Source organism: Sus scrofa, chromosome 15 (genome assembly GCF_000003025.6).
Source record: "Sus scrofa isolate TJ Tabasco breed Duroc chromosome 15, Sscrofa11.1, whole genome shotgun sequence".
Classification (NCBI taxonomy): domain Eukaryota; kingdom Metazoa; phylum Chordata; class Mammalia; order Artiodactyla; family Suidae; genus Sus; species Sus scrofa.
Window position 1 is genome coordinate 82,122,807 of NC_010457.5, and position 17,110 is coordinate 82,139,916.

The 17,110-nt window shown below is 35.4% G+C and overlaps 1 protein-coding gene across 3 annotated transcripts in view; it reads left to right on the forward strand.

Moving 5' to 3' along the window:
- Positions 1 to 16,267, forward strand: part of MTX2 (metaxin 2) — a 77,693-nt gene extending 61,426 nt beyond the window's left edge. For 2 of the 3 annotated variants that reach the window (XM_013984290.2, NM_001044541.1), the window contains 6 exon segments: positions 249 to 325; positions 1,569 to 1,661; positions 2,164 to 2,202; positions 2,565 to 2,690; positions 4,037 to 4,113; positions 15,797 to 16,267. In XM_013984290.2, the coding sequence (XP_013839744.1) occupies positions 249 to 325; positions 1,569 to 1,661; positions 2,164 to 2,202; positions 2,565 to 2,690; positions 4,037 to 4,113; positions 15,797 to 15,980 (596 nt within the window). In that variant the 3' untranslated portion in view covers positions 15,981 to 16,267. 3 annotated transcript variants of the gene reach the window in all.

The following is a 17,110-nucleotide window of genomic DNA, read 5'->3' on the forward strand; positions in this document are numbered from 1 at the left end:
GTGATCTATTATTATATACAAGTGAGAACTCTCGAAATGAATCACCTTTTTTTCTTTTGTTTTAAAATTAGTAATTAGTGCTTAAAAATTTATAGAGTTTAACATACACATTTAACTTTAATTTTCAAAAGTCATAGTGTTATGAAAGTCTGTATTAATAAAACATATCTTGGTTTTGTGTTGATATCCTTTTTAGCACGAACTTGGATTTACTGAGAGTGTTTTCATATTTTTTTCCCTCTCAACAGGTAAAGTACCTTTTATTCACGTAGGAAATCAAGTAGTATCAGAACTTGGTCCAATAGTCCAATTCGTTAAAGCCAAGGTAATAAAATAGATATTAAATGCATTAGATTACAGTTACTCTTAAATAAGTCATTCATCATTCTTTAGTGTGTCTTAACATTTACATTGATTTTTAACCTAGTTTTATAAATTGCCGATATAAACTACTGGAGAAATATTTCTAAAGAGTACTTTTTTTCATACTGTAAGTCAGTGGCAAAAGAGGCCATTTGATCTTTACAAAATGATAATTTTCTAACTCATGAGCATTTTGGTTATAATGATAATTATCAGATTGTTGTAAAATAGGTTAACCTTTAAGAAGAGAGTTAGAGAATATGTTTAGAAATTGAATGTTCTAATTTATCCATTTGAATTATTCATTTTAGATTTTAATAGTTATCAAACAGCAACCCCCATCAATATTTGGGGGGAACATCCTGACTTTTCTTTTGCATATGTAGAAAAATATAGGTCATGTGTTATTTTGAAACCTGCCTTTAAAAGTTATCAGTAAGTTTGGAAATTCTTCCATGTTAATGAACATAGATATTGTCCTCTTAAATTGTTATGTAGTATTCTGTTATATAAATGTATTATAATATATTTACTTAAGTTTTTATCATTGGGCATTTAAGTTATTGCCAATTTTTTGCTATTATTGAGTGCTAAGATAAATTTTCCTGTATATACATCTTTGTACACTTCTCAGACTATCTCAGATAAATTCCTGAGAGTGATGTTACAATGTTATAAGGTATGCATTTTAAAAATCTTACAACAGATTATCAGGTTGAACTTAAAGCTTATGCCATTTTATGCATCCACTCGTTACTATAATGTATTAGAATTTAAAAATCAGTGTGTATTTCCCTATCCTTTACTAATAACATTTTTAAAAAACTTTGACTGCTTTATAAGTAACATATGTCAGTCTTTGGGAATTTATTTCATTACTAAGGGTAGTTTCTTAAAAAAACAACAACAGAGTTTAGTGACCATCCTTGTTTTCTTCTTTTGTGAAATAATCAATAATGTAATTTTGTTCATTGAAAGATACATTCTTATAATGCCAAGTAAATACTATTTATTAATATTTTGTAGCAATAGCAGAGTATTAAGTATTTTTTTATATAAAATAATTATGTTTTGGGATCTTTTTAGAAATTAATTCATTGGACATTTGCAGTAAAACATTGATGCTATATGTTAATTGGTAAGATATCGAAAGTTTTTGTATATTTAATATGATGTTCTTTTAAATTTTTTTAAATTCCCTTTAGGGCCATTCTCTTAGTGATGGGCTGGATGAAGTCCAAAAAGCAGAAATGAAAGCCTACATGGAATTAGTCAACAATATGCTACTGACTGCAGAGGTATAATAGATAATAGGCCTTGAAAATAAACTTTTTCTTTCATAAAGATAATTTTTCTTATGAATTATTTTAAAGTTATTGAAAAGTAGGAAATTAATCAAGAAATTCTAGGGTTAGTGTGGTTTCCCAGTTATTTGATCAGTATCTTTGAACAAGTTGCCTGACATTTTCAGTTCTAGTTTTTCTGTTTATAAACAGGAGTGGTTATTGCCCACTCATTATTTTATTTTGGCCTTGTGAAGTTTACTTAAACAATATATGTAAAATACTTTAATGGTATTTAGAGATGTGTTTTTTGAATAAGAGATATTTTTATAGGTACCACCATTAAGTTGAATATTTCTATATAGCAACATTACCCAAGGGGGAAGAAACCCCTCACATATGTGACTTTTATAAAGTTGGCTTATAAAAAATTACCCTGATAAGAAATAACCTTCTTTATCTATTTTCTCTTTGATATTTTAAAGTTTTGGTGACTGTTTTTTTTTTCCCCCTCTAGTTGTATCTTCAGTGGTGTGATGAAGCTACAGTAGGGGAGGTGAGTGGTTCTGCAGCATTTATCTTAATTAAAATTTAATGAGAAAACACTTTTGCTCAGAATCATAAGTCCCTGCTCATAAATGAAACATTGTGGTTTATACCATTAGTGATATAGTTTTTCACTTACTTTAGTTTTGCTTGCACATACATTTTAGGGAAGCTATGTGTCATTGTTTGATATAACTGGTTGTAAAGTACATAAAAGTTTATATATTTTTAAAGGGAATGGTTTAAAATTTTAATTTTTAGATTGCAAGCTATTTTGTGTTTTCTAAAAATGTATCTTCCTTAGAATTCTATCTGTGAAACCAGGTTTTGTTTTTAGAAAGAATTAATGTTTTTAACATCTTTTTGCTTTAGATCACTCATGCTCGGTATGGATCTCCTTACCCTTGGCCTCTGAATCATATTTTGGCCTATCAGAAACAGTGGGAAGTCAAACGTAAGATGAAAGCTATTGGATGGGGTAACAAGACTCTGGACCAGGTCAGTTCAGGCTGAAGTTGATAAAACCCTCGAATTTTAATGCATTACACTTTTTTTTTTGTTTGTTTTGTTGCTGTTGCTATTTCTTGGGCCGCTCCCGCGGCATATGGAGGTTCCCAGGCTAGGGGTTGAATCGGAGCTGTAGCCACTGGCCTACGCCAGAGCCACAGTAACGCGGGATCCGAGCCGGGGATCCGAGCCGCGTCTGCAACCTACACCACAGCTCACGGCAACGCCGGATCGTTTAACCCACTGAGCAAGGGCAGGGACCGAACCCACAACCTCATGGTTCCTAGTCGGATTCGTTAACCACTGCGCCACGACGGGAACTCCACTTTTTTTTTAAATTTTATAATCCTTTTTAAAAAATCCCAACATAATAAAAAAAATTAACAAAACATTTACTTATTTTCTCTGACATGAAGTAGTTTTTTTTTTATAAAAATCACACATCCTTATTGTAAAGCAAATTATGTAATATAGAAAATTTTGAAAAGGAAATAAAAATTGCCTGAAATCATACCAGCTATAAATTGCCACTGTTAATTATATGGAAAACATTCTTCTAGGTGTCTCTTGATAACGTTTTCCTTAAATGGGATCATATTATACCTCCCACTCTATAACCTGATTTTTTTCCCATTCAACAATACATTGTGGGCATTTTTAATGCCGGTATAGATCTACAACATCAGAGCTTTAGAAAAACCAACCCTATTAAATGCAGTGCTTAATATATCTGCTTTTCTTTGGTCTTAAACTTATTAAAGTAGCAAAATTTAAAGTATATGTCTTTTCAGGGTCATGAGTTTGAACATCATTAAGCTAATTTAATGTTTCTTTTTCAAGGATACCCCTAGTCTTAGCCATCCAACTCATTGATGTGTGCTGTTGACCACAAGTGGGATTGGGTAAATGAGTAGGGATGGAGTAAATAAAATCTTATTTCCACTAGCAGAAAAATAATTCAAATGCTTTTACTCATGGTGGGTCAGCAGTGTTAAATCTTTATGAAGCAGATTCTTAAGTATATGTAAAGTCATTGGATTATGTGGATTCAGGAAAACATCTTTGTAGGGAGTAGAGTTTGAGATTAAAACTTTCTTGATAGTAATCCTTTTAGGTAAGTTAAATGTACTTACATTTAAAGGAAATTTTCTCTCAATTTTCCTCCTATTTCTTATATAGAAAGTATTATGTTCTGTATATGGTCTATAGTCTGATTTAAATATACTATAAAAATTTACCTAAATTTTTATTTTTATTATGATACAAATTAAGTTTTAGGCACATTTTATTGCTTTGCTAATTTAAATTTTTTTCTTGGGGCCTATTGCATGTGTTAGGTCTTAGAAGATGTAGACCAGTGCTGTCAAGCTCTTTCTCAAAGACTGGGAACACAACCATATTTCTTCAATAAGCAGTAAGAATTTTATTCTTCTTAGTTATTCTTTTCTATATTGTTATTTTATTGTACATATCATATCACAGTTATTTTAACATAGAGGAATTGTTTTATCAAGAAATATTTATGAAAAGATTTAATTTTACTAAAGTTCATTTTTGTGCTTATTAACCATTTAATTTCTTGACTATCAGGCACAGCACTAGCTTCTGGGAGACCAAGATTTCTAAAATGCAGTCCTAGCCATTAAGAATATTCTCCTGAGGGCAGATGTGTAAACCAGTCATTATTATATGATATGATGGAGGTTATACTAGAGGTAGTTCAAGGTATTTTGTATGAAACTATGCCATCTCGACAAATTCTAAACTTGCAAAATACTATTAAAACATGAAGTGTAGGAGTTCCCGTCGTGGTGCAGTGGTTAACGAATCCGACTAGGAACCATGAGGTTGCAGGTTCGATCCCTGGCCTTGCTCAGTGGGTTAAGGATCTGGTGTTGCCGTGAGCTGTGGTGTAGGTTGCAGACACGGCTCAGATCCGCGTTGCTGTGGCTCTGGTGTAGGCTGGCAGCTACAGCTCTGATTCCACCCCTAGCTTGGGAACCTCCATATGCTGAGGGAGCGGCCCTAGAAAAGGCAAAAAGACAAAAAAAAAAAAAAAAAAAAAAAAAAAATTGTATCCTGCTACTTTGCTGAATTAATTTATCAGATTGAGTAGTTTTTGTGTGGAGTCTTTAGGGTTATCCTTTATCTCTTCTTTTGGCCACACCTGCTGCATGTGGAAGGTCCCAGGCCAGGGATCAAATCCAAACTGCACAGCTGTGGCAATGCCAGATCATTAACCCATTGAACCACTTAGGAACTCCCTTAGGGTTTTACTATATATATATATATATATATATATATATATATATAGTATCATGTGATTTGCACACAGTGACAGTTTAATCTCTTCTCTTCCCATTTGGATACCTTTTATTTCTTTTGTTTGTCTGATTGCTGTGGCTAGGACTTCCAATACTACATTGAATAAAAGTGGTGAGAGTGGGCATCCTCGTCTTTTTCCACATTTTACTGGGAAGCTTTCCTTCATTGAGTATTGTATTGGCTATGCGTTTGTCATATATGGCTTTTATTTTGTTGAGATATGTTCCTTCTATACCCACTTTGAGTTTTTATTGTGAATAGATGTTAAATTTTGTCAAATGCTTTTTCTGCATCTGTTGAGATTATCATGTAGTTTTTTTACTTCTCTTTTATTAATGTGGGGTATTACATTGATTTGTTTTTGTTGAACCATCCTTTTGAACTTGGGATGAATATGGCTTGGTCATGGTATATAACCTTTTTTTATGTGTTACTGGGTTTGGTTTGCAAAAATTTCATTGAGAATTTTCGTATCTCTATTCATCAAAGAAATTGGCCTGTCATTTTCTTTCTTGGTAGTGTCTTTGTCTGGTTTTGGTATTAGGGTGATGGTGGTTTCATAAATTGTCTTTGGGAGTGTTCCTCCTCCTTCAGTCTTTTGGAAGAGTTTGAGAAGGATCTGTATGTTTGGTAGAATTTGCCTGTGAAGCCATCTGGTCCTGGACTTTTGTTTGTAGGGATTTTTTTTTTTTTTTAAATTAAGTATTCAGTTTCATTTCTAGTGATTGGTCTGTTCAAATTATCTATTTCTTCCTGATTCAGTCTTGGTGGGCTGTATATTTCTAGAAGTTGTCCATGTCTTCTAGGTTGTCAGATTTCTTGACCTTTAATTGTTCATAGTACTCTCTTAAGGTTCTTTGTATTTCTGCAGTATCAGTTGCAATTTCTCGTTTTTCATTTCTTATTTCGTTTATTTGGGTTCTCTTTTTTCTTCTTGATGAATTTGGCCAGGGGTTTGTCAATTTTGTTTACCCTTTCAAAGAAACAGCTCTTGGTTTTATTGATTTTTCTTCTATTTTTTTAGAATCTCTATTTTATTGATTTCCTCTCTGATCTTTATGATTTTCTTCCTTCTGCTGACTTTAGGTTTTATTTGTTCTTCTTTTTCTAATTCTTTTAGTTGGTAGGTCAGGTTGTTGATTTGAGATTTTTCTTGTTTGTTTGAGGATGGTCTGTATCACTATGAACTTTCCTCTAAGAACTGATTTTGTGGCATCCCATAGATTTTGTGTTGTATTTTCATTGTCATTTGTCTCAAGGTATTTTTAAATTTCCTTTTTTATTTCTTTGTTGACCCATTGGTTTTTTAGTAGCATGTTGTTTATCCTCTATGTAGTGAATTTTTTCTCATTTCTTTTCCTGTGATTTCTAGTTTCATGCCACTGTTGTGGTCAGAGAAAATGCTTGAAGTAATTTGTATACTCTTAAATTTGTTGAAGTTAGTTCTGTGCTTCAGTGTGTGGTGAATCATAGAGAATGTACCATGTGGTGAATCATAGAGAATGTTCCATGTGCACTTGAAAAGAATGTATATTCTGGGTTTGTTTTTTTTTTTTGATGTAAAGTCCTGAAAATATCAATTAAGTCTAACTGTTCTGTTGTGCCATTTAGGATATCTGTTGCTTTATTGATTTTCCGTCTAGAAGATCTGTCCATTGATGTGAGTGGAGTGTTAAAGTCTCCTAAAATTATTGTATTGTCATCAGTTTATCCTTTTATGTCTGTTAGTATTTGTTGTGTATTTGGATGCTACTACACTAGGAGCATATTTGTTGATTAGTGTCTATCCTCTTGACTTGATCCTTTTATCATTAAATAGTCTCTTTTATCTTTCTTTATGGCCTTTGTTTTAAAGTCTCTTTTGTCTGATATGAGTATTTTGATTCCTGCTTTCTTGTCATTTGCATTTGCATGAAGTGTCTTTTTCCATCCCCTGGCTTTCAGTTTATATGTGTCCTTTGCCCTAAGGTGGGTCTCTTGTAGGCAACATATTGTAGTCTCTTTTTTTTCTTTTTTTAAAAATGTCAATATCCTATGTTTTATTTTTGGAATTAGCAGAATTAAGACTAGAACCTGTTGTTTTCTGGAGGAAGTATAGACTCTTTTTTTAAAAGTCCAATCCAATACTCTGTCTTTTGATTGGCACATTTAGCCTATTGACATTTTAGGTAATTATTATTAAATATATATTTATTACCTTCTGTTTTTGGCTGCCCCACAGCATATGGAGTTCTTGGTCCAGGGATCAAATTGGAGCTGCAGTTGCAACCTACACCGTGGCTGCAGCAACGCCAGATCCTTAGCCCACTGTGATGGGCTGGGGATTGAATCTGTGTCCCAGCATTCCCAAGACATTGCCAATCCCATTGCTCCACAGCTAGAACTCCTATTTATTTCCATTTTAAACCATGTATTCCACTTGATTCTGTGTTTCTCTTTTGTTCCTTTCTTTTTTTTTTGGTTAGATGATTTCCTTTTACCTTATGCTTGTGCCCTCTTTTTGTTTTTCGTGAATCTATAGTTTGTTTTTGTTTTTTGGTTGCCCCATTTTTCAAGTATGTTAATTTTTCTATGTCTGCTTGCTTTAGACGAATAGTCATATAGGCTCAAACACTAAAAAAAAAAAGGGTCTGGTTTTCTTACTCTGCTTCCTCACATTTTATGATTTTGATGTCCTTTTTTACATCTTCATGATTATCCTTTTGTGGTTCCTTGTGTTTATCATCACTTTCACAAATGGATTTTTGTTGTTGTTGTTTTGTTTTTTAGGGCTGCACCTGCAGCATATGGAAGTTCCCAGGGTAAGGGTCAAATCAGAGATGTAACTGCTGGCCTATACCATAGCCACAGCAATGTGGGATCCAAGTGTTGTCTGAGACCCACACCACCATTCACGGCAGTAAAAGATCCTTAACACATTGAGCAAGGCCAGGGATTGAACCCACATCCTTATGGATGCTGGTCAGATTCATTACCACTGAGCCATGATGGGAACTCCAAATAGGGTTTTTTTTTTAATCTGTATACTGGCTTATTTAAATGATTATTTTTCAATTGTGATTTTCTCCATCCTGTACCTTCTGTCCTATTTAGATGAGAACTTTCAGTAATTCTTTTAGGATAGGTTTACTATTGCTGTATTCTTTTAGTTTTTGTTTGTCTGAGAAATTCTTTATTTCTCTTTATTTCAAGTGATAATCTTGCTGGATAGAGTAAGCTAGGTTGCAGATTTTTTCCCTTTTAGATCTTTGAATATAGCCCAATCTCCTCTGGGCTCTAGTGTTTCTGTAGAGAAATCAGTTGATAGCCTTATGAGAGTTCCCTTATAATTAACTCTTTGTTTTTCTCTTGCTGCCTTTAGAATCTTCTTCTTATCTTTAACGTTTCCCATTTTTACTATAATAAGTTTTGATGTAGGTCTGTTTGGTTTCAACTTTTTTGGGGCCCTCTGTGCTTCCTGTTTCAGGATATGTTTCCTTCTTTAGATTATTTAGAAAGTTTTCAGCCATAAATTTCTTCAAATACATTTTCAATCTTCTTTTCTTTTTCTTCTCTTTATGGAATCCCTGTTATGTGTAGATTGGCGTGCTTTATATTATCCTATAGATCTCTTATATTGCTTTTTTTTTTTTCTTCATTTGGCCTTGTGCCTGTTGTTCTGATTGGGTGATTTCCATTATTCTATCTTCCAAGTCACTTATTTGTTCTTCTGCATTATTCACTCTGCTGTTCAAAGCCTTTAACTCGGCTTGCATCTCTGCAAATGAGTTTTCTAATTTTTCTTGGCTCCTCATAGTTTCTCGTTTCTTTTTAAAGTAATCTGCATTATTCTTGATAGCTGTTCTTATTTCCTTTAATATTTTCATTACCTCCCTTTTGAACTCAGTGTCTGTTAGACTGTAGAGGTCTCTTTCATTGCTTGCTTTTTCTCCTGTTCTTTTAAGTGGGAGTCGTTCCTGTGCTTCTTCATTTTGCTTATTTTTTCTTATTCTGAGTTTAGGGAAAACAATTATCTGCTGTAGTCTTGGAGGATTATTTATTTGTTGGAGTGTTCCTGGGTAGCTTGTGTGGGTTAACTAGTATGAGGGCTGCTTTTGGTTTGGATGCTTGCTGTCTCTTTCCTCAGTGTGTGCAGTTCATTATCCCCTTGATGGGGGTGTGCAGATGTGCAGCCTGCACATGCTTTCAGGAGTAGGGGCAATGGGCAGTGCCTATAGGTGGCACCTGGTTGCTGGGCCCTTGGCAATGGTGGCAACTACAGGGAGGTGGGGGAGGCACCCAGAGCCCTTGGCAGTGGCAACAGTCGGGCATGTGTGTTCCCAAGGAGGTGAGGGCAACAGGTGGTGCTTGGTTGTTGGGCCCTCTGTGGTGGCGACCCTGAGGTGACTGGGGCCATAGGCAGTGCCAGGTCACAGGACTCTTAGTGGTGCCCACCTCTGGTGTCTGATATAGCTGTGGTGGTTTGCACCTGTCCCTGGAGCCTGCACAAGAGGCACCCTGCTGCCCAAGAGCCCGTATGTATGCAGAGAAAGAAGTTCCTATGGTGGTCCTACCTGCCACTTCTCTTACTCCTCAAAAGTGGTGCCTTGCTTGTGGTCCAGGCCTCTTGCCATGGTCCCTTGGCTGTGGCACACAGCTCCCTAGCCCCCTCAGGCTGTTTCCACACAGCCAACCCTAGTTCTCTCCCAGGAACTAACCACTGAAGCCTAAGCCTCAGCACACAGCCTCCGCCTGAGTGTCTCAGAGTGTGGTGTACCAGGCAATGGTAGCGATTGTCTTGTGTTGTTCTCTTTCTGCTCTACCCTCCTCTGACCAGCTGCTACACTTTTCTCTGAGGCTTTGAGGCTCCTCCTCTGCCCCAGCTGATCTCCCCATCATTTACATGGTCTCCCAGGATGCAGATTCCTTTCCTCTTTCACAGCTCCCTCCCAGGAGTGCTGGTCCTCTTCTGATTCCTTCTCCTTTTTTCTTCTTTCTCTCTCTCTCTCTCTCTTTTTTTTTTTAATCCTTTGGTTCTACCCAGTTATGTGGAGGGTTTCTTGCCCTTTTTGGAAGTCTGAGGTCTTCTTCCAGTGTTCAGTAGATGTTCTATAAGAATCATTCTTCATGTAGTGTTTTTTTTTACTATGTTTGTGGGAGAGGGTGAACTCTACATCCTTTGATCCTGCCTCCCAGATTGATAATTTTTTAAAAGGTTTATTTGCTATTTTTTATTATGTCTTCATAGACATTCATATGTAGCTATGTCATACATCTTTTGGTAGAAATATTGATATTTGTAGCAAAAATGACTACAGCTGTTAGCTTGGAAATATTTTAAGTTGTATTAATGTATATGCTATATATCTGATTTTAAAAATAAAAGTCTCTTGATCTCCGAAGCAGAAAGGTCATAGAGTTCAAATCATGAAATCCTGGTAGGTAAAGCTTCTACAGCTGTGTTCTTATTTCTAGTGATGATTGCCATGCTGATTCCAGTTGTTTAATCTTTAATACAAAAGAAATATATCCAAATATTAGTATGTTATAGTTGCCTTTCTTTCTGATATAGGAATTCTTAGCTGGAAAACTCAGAAGGGGTATATTTTATTGTTTGAAGTGCATCATTCTGTCTTAAGAGTTAGTTTTGTTATGCAGGCTGTCTCCATGATAATAGATCTAACTTATTTTTCTCCTCATTTAAACTTGGTGTCAGAGTTTAGTAACCAGGCATGTGATTCAGTGAAAATATCAAAATGTGGTTTTTTTGTTTGTAAGGGTACAGTTATATTTAAACTTGTAATGGAAAATTCAAAATTTAGGATAAGTACAAAAACAAGTTTGCCTTTGAGAAATGAATTGGTATTAAGATGTAGGTTTTTTGAAATAATTGTACTTTATATGAGACTTAACAGTTTTATGCTTGAAGAATAGAATAGATTTGATTTTTGATTTTACCCAGTTGTTTAACTTATATTAGATTTTATTTCCCTGTGTATCCTCTTTTTACCCTCTAAAATTAGAACAACTTCTCTCTGAACTCACTTACTGGGCATGTTGAGAGGCCTCACGAAAGAAACTTAATAGCTTTACTTGATGAGAGAAAGGAAGAGGTAGGTGATGGAGATCTTGAAGTAAGAATAGTAATTGGGGGAGCTCCTTTCTTGGCTCAGGGGTTAACGAACCTGACTAGGATCCATGAGGTTGTGGGTTCAGTTCCTGGCCTTGCTCAGTGGGTTAAGGATCCGATGTTGCCATGATCTGTGGTCACAGACTTGGCTTGGATCCTTCATTGCTGTGTAAGCCGGCAGCTGTAGCTTCGATTTGGCCTCTAGCCTGGGAACTTTCATGTGTCACAGATGTGGCCCTATAAGGCAAAAAAAAAAAAAAAAAAAGAATAGTGATTGGGGGAGTTCCCGTTGTGGCGCAGTGGTTAACGAATCCGACTAGGAACCATGAGGTTGCGGGTTCGGTCCCTGCCCTTGCTCCATGGGTTAACGATCCGGCGTTGCCATGAGCTGTGGTGTAGATTGCAGACGCGGCTCGGATCCCGCATTGCTGTGGCTCTGGCGTAGGCCGGTGGCTACAGCTCCGATTCGACCCCTAGCCTGGGAACCTCCATATGCCGCGGGAGTGGCCCAAGAAATAGCAACAACAACAACAACAACAAAAAAGACAAAAGACAAAAAAAAAAAAAGAATAGTGATTGGGGAAAGAGGACAAAGACACTAAATGGTGGAAAGGGAAAAGGAAAGTGAGCTGGAAAAAAATTAGAAACGATGCAAGGTAGATATTAACAGTTGTTGGCCTTTTATACTTCATAATGTATGGTATTGGTAGCTTTTAAATAGTTAAGTCACATTTGTAAAATCCTACTCAAAGCAAAGTCTGTATTCTGTTGTATGCAAGCCATCTTGCTGATGTGATATCTGTTAAGACACCTACACAAAGATTGGGTCATTTGTTCCCTTTCACCTGGTGAGTGTGGATTTGGAATAAAAAACTAAAACTTAAAAGTGATGCTTTTATGTTACCTTTTTAGAAGAAGTAGAAAAATATATGTTTTTTTCTAAATGTGATCAGGATAGAAAGTTATACTACTCTAAAGCATTATAACCTCTTTGCAGGTCTGTCTTTTCCAAACAAAACCTATCGATTAAAGAAAAAGCTCAATAAATTTTGATTAAAACTAGATTGAATTTAATTAGAAATTGCAAAAAGGAGTTAGATTTGAAAAAGAAAAAATACTATTAACCATTAAGTAAATGGTAAAGTTTGAAAATATACCTTCATATATTGATAGGAAAGTATTTTGAAGAAATGATGCAAAAATTATACTTGGGAACCCTAAGGAGAAAGATTTCAAGGGAGGAATAGGATTTCATTGAGGTTTATTCAATTAAGAAATCAGCAGTTAAGAAAATTGGAGTTCCTGATGTGGCTCAACAGTAATGAACCCAACTAGTAACTATGAGGATGCAAGTTTGATCCCTGGTCTCACTAAGTAAGTTAAGGATATGGTGTTGCTGTGAGCTGTGGTGTAGTTCACAGATATGGTTTGGATCTAGTGTTGCTGTGGCTGTGGTGCAGGCTGGCAGCCGCAGCTCTGATTTGACCCCTAGCAGGGGAACTTCATGTGCTGCAGGTGTAGCCCAAAAAAAAAGCAAAAGAAGAAGGGAAAATTGCTCAAAACTATCCAAAGGGAAAATATGCCAGGTTGATGGCGAGGGGCTTGATTTACAAACTTGAATAGTAGTCTTAAAAATCAGTGATTGATGTATAAAAAAAGGATATGTAGATTGTTTCTATTAGTATGAATGCATGACAAGTTAATAGTGTACTAGGAATGAAAAATTGTGGAACACTCAGACAAAATTAATGCTTTTGAAACTAGACTCTGAAAGGCATTGAAAAGAGAAAGAAATGTGGAACCATACTCATTGAAGAAAACAAAAAAGATGAATGCAAAATATTTTTCAATAGTAAAGTTTAGAAAAACATTCCCGTTTTATGGTACTATTTTTGTTTTGATATTCAAAGGAAAGAATAGTAGATAACCAATGGATGTTAGCTGTTAATAGTGTAATAGGAATGATGCTTTCTTTTCTATTTCATTTATTCATTCAGCAAATAACCATTCAGTTCCTCAGTTACTTTTCTAAGAACTGGGGGTATAAACATATATTAAGTGTTACCTTTAAAGCACTTAGAGTATAATGGAGGAAACATTAAATAGTTATTGTGTGGTATGAGAAGTATGTGCCTTTTATTAATTCACTAATCACATATTTATTGAGAAACTATTTTTGGCTAGACATTGTTCTGGGTATTGGGGACACAGAGGAAAAAAGTAGATAATGTCCTGGTGGAAGGAGACAGGCAAGTATAAACAAATATTAGTTCTGAGCGCCACTGGAGAAATAAAATAGGCACAATAAGCAACTGAATGTCCACTTTAGTTTGAGTGGTCAGGGAGGCTTTAAGATGTGACATTTAAGCTGTATTCTGAAAAACAAGGAGGAGTCAGCAATATGAAGTCCTGTCTAGGCTGCAGGACTAGTTGGTTCAAGGCCCTCAGACTGGCTAGTGTTTGTTATGTTCAAATGGAAGAATCGAAGTCAGTTAATAGTTTTGTGTTGAAAATGGTAAGAGATGAGGCTGAAGAGGTAAGCAGGGGCCAGATCATCTAGGATTTGTATGCTTTGGATAAGGAGTTTGGCATGTTAGTGTAAGTGAAATGGAAATTCATGGGAATATATTTTTGTTTGGGGTGGTATGATCTGGTGATATTTTTAAAAAAATAGCAGAAGCAATCAGAAGCAGGGAGGTACAGTAGGAGGCTAGTGCATTGATCTTAGTGAAAGATGATGGTGGCTTAGTTGAGATTAATAGATAAGTGATGCTATTCAGGATATATTTTGGTGGTTCCGTCTCACCAGGCTTGCTAATTGATATGGGAGGGTAGGGGAAAGAGAGGACTTGAGAGTAACTCAAAGATTTTTGGCTTGAACAGCTGATAGATGGTGGTGACTTTTATTTGGGGAAGAAGAGGGGACAAGCAGGTTTGAAATGCTATTTAAGTAGAGATGTTATGTAGGCTTTTAAATGTACGATTGCGAACTTTAGAGGAGAGACTCCAACTCGAGATAAGTATTTAGGAATTGGCGGCATGAATATATATATATAAAGACATAAAACTGCAAGAGATCATTTATCAGTAGTGATCAAGGCAATATAGCTAGTAAGTAAGTGGCAGAATTAGGATTTGATAGACCCCAAAATCTATTCTGCCAGACCAGATTACTGCAACATATTTTCACATTTCAGTTGGACTAATGTGTTTTTTCGATAACTTCATTGTTGGAGTTCCTGTCGTGGCGCAGTGGTTAATGATTCCGACTAGGAACCATGAGGTGGCGAGTTCTGTCCCTGGCCTTGCTCAGTGGTTTAAGGATCCGGCGTTGCCATGAGCTGTGGTGTAGGTTGCAGACGCGGCTGGGATCCTGCCTTGCTATGGCTCTGGCATAGGCCAGCGGCTACAGCTCCGATTAGACCCCTAGCCTGGGAACCTCCATATTCTGTGGGAGTGGCCCTAGAAAAGGAAAAAAAAAAAACTAAAAAACCAAAAAAACAAAACTTCATTGCTGTCAGACTGACAGCTATAATTAGTTCTATTTAATAATGATGGCATTTTCTTTTAGTAGTACCGTGCTAGTTCAGTACAACGCGCGGGGGTTAGAGATGCACACCTTCTGCTATAATTGAAAATCCATGTATATAACTTTACAACACCTGTGGTTCTGCATGTGCAGATTCAATCAGCCATGGGTTGTGTAATGTCATAGTATGTATTTATTGAAAAAAAAATCTGCATGTAAATGGACCTTCACAGTTTAAACCAGTACTGTTCAAGGGTGAACTGTAGTTATTTTAATATAAATTTGTGATGTTCCACTTACAGACCATTAGTAGCAAGGTAGATAAATTTCATCTTTTTGTTAGTAATATATAATTAAAGGGAAAAAAACCCTAGAAATATTTTTGTTAAAGCTTTCTTTATGATTACATCTTCTCCAGAAAGCTGTTTACTTTAAAAGCAGTAAAGTTAAAAGTAAATCATGTTGTTAATATGATTAGGTAATCAGGTATCAATTTGTTGTCCTAGCACCACAGTGAAATTCCTCCGCTTTGACAGCCTTTTGGTTATGCCTCTATTAAAGTATTTACTAAATTGCATTGTGGTAATTTGTGTTTTGTGCCCACATTTTAGAATATCTATCTTACTTGGTTTTTTTTTTTTTTTTTTTTTGGGCCATGTCTACAACATGTGGAAGTTCTGGGACTAGGGATTGAACCTGTGCCCTAGCAGTGACCTGGGCCACAGTAGTGATGATGCCGGATCCCTAACCTGCTGGGCCATCAAGGAACTCCCTATCTTTCTTGTTTTTATATATTTAGCATCTGGCTCAGTTCCTGGCACACTGGAGACCTTATGTATATATTTAGTGAATAAATTAGTGACTAATGAATAAAAGAATATTATTTATACCAATATTATTTTAACACATTTAAATGATACTTTTTAGAGAAGCAAGTCATACACACTAGCAAATGATAGTTTAAAAGATTTTTTTTCATATCTTATACCAGAAGCTCCAATAAAATAGAATAAATATGAAGTTGGAGTAGGATTTATTTCTTATGTGACTTTTAAATAGTTGAATACAGTGTGTTTAAAAATAGTATATATTCTTCCACTGTTCGTGTTACTCTCGTTTCTGCTTTTGTTGTAGGCCTACTGAACTAGATGCATTGGTATTTGGCCATCTGTACACCATTCTTACCACACAATTGACCAACGATGAACTTTCTGAGAAGGTGAAAAACTATAGCAACCTCCTTGCTTTCTGTAGAAGAATTGAACAACACTATTTTGAAGATCATAGTAAAGGCAGCTCATCCGTTAGATTGTCTTAGAGTTATATGTTAGTTTAGTTATTATTTTAAAAAGTTTAACTTTTGGAATATATGTTACTTGAATGATATAATAGATAATGGTATCAGAATTTTAAAACCAAAAATACTGCTGTTCAAAACCTCAAAACAAATTATATAATGTATCATATACATGTACTTTATATTGTTATTTGTGTACACATTAAAATAATTTTGAATGATTTCATTTGATATGTTGTACCCTATATCTTGAAATTTTTGTTTTCTTGACACGTATATGCATATAAAAATAAAGTTAAATAACTGTATGGCTGGTGTATTTATTTCCCATTTTTTTGAAAGCCACTTTTTGATCCTTTATATATGGAATAAATAGTGTCTTTTGTAAGGCAATAATTTGGTGAACCTGGTCATAAGAAAAATGTTCTTAACAATATACACTTAGATGATGCAGATGATTACCAAGTGATTAACTCCTGGAATACATTACCATTTAAGCATTTTTTATTTTATTTTATTTTATTTTTTGTCTTTTTAAAAAATTTTTTTTTATTTTTTAAGGCTGCACCCGTGACATATAGAGGTTCCCAGGCTAAGGTTTGAATTGGAGCTACAGCTGCCGGCCCATGCCACAGCCACAGCAACGCAGGATCTGAGCTGTGTCTGCGACCGACACCACAGCTCATGGCAATGCCAGATCGTTAACCCACGGAGCAAGGCCAGGGATCGAACCTGCAACCTCATGGTTCCTAGTCAGATTTGTTAACCGCTTCACCATGATGGGAACTCCGAGACAAGAATACTTTAATGATGCTGTTTTATTCCTTTTGTGGAGAAGGGAGGATAGTTTTCACAGAAATATCAATAGGAATTTATATATAAGCATTAAGGATTATATGCTGTATTTGTTTTAATTTTTCTAATATTTTATAAAAGCCAGGGATGTTATAAAAGAGTCAAATGTAAAAATAATTTCTTGAAAATGTCTGGTATAATAGTATTTTATATTTTTATGTACTGAGCATTTAAACTCATTTAATCCTTAAAAAAAGCTATGAAGGTTATTATTCCCAGTTCATAGAAGAGGAAATGGAGACATCAAAATGGTAATGCCTTTCCCAAGGTCATAGCATTAGCAAGTGGTAGGGTTG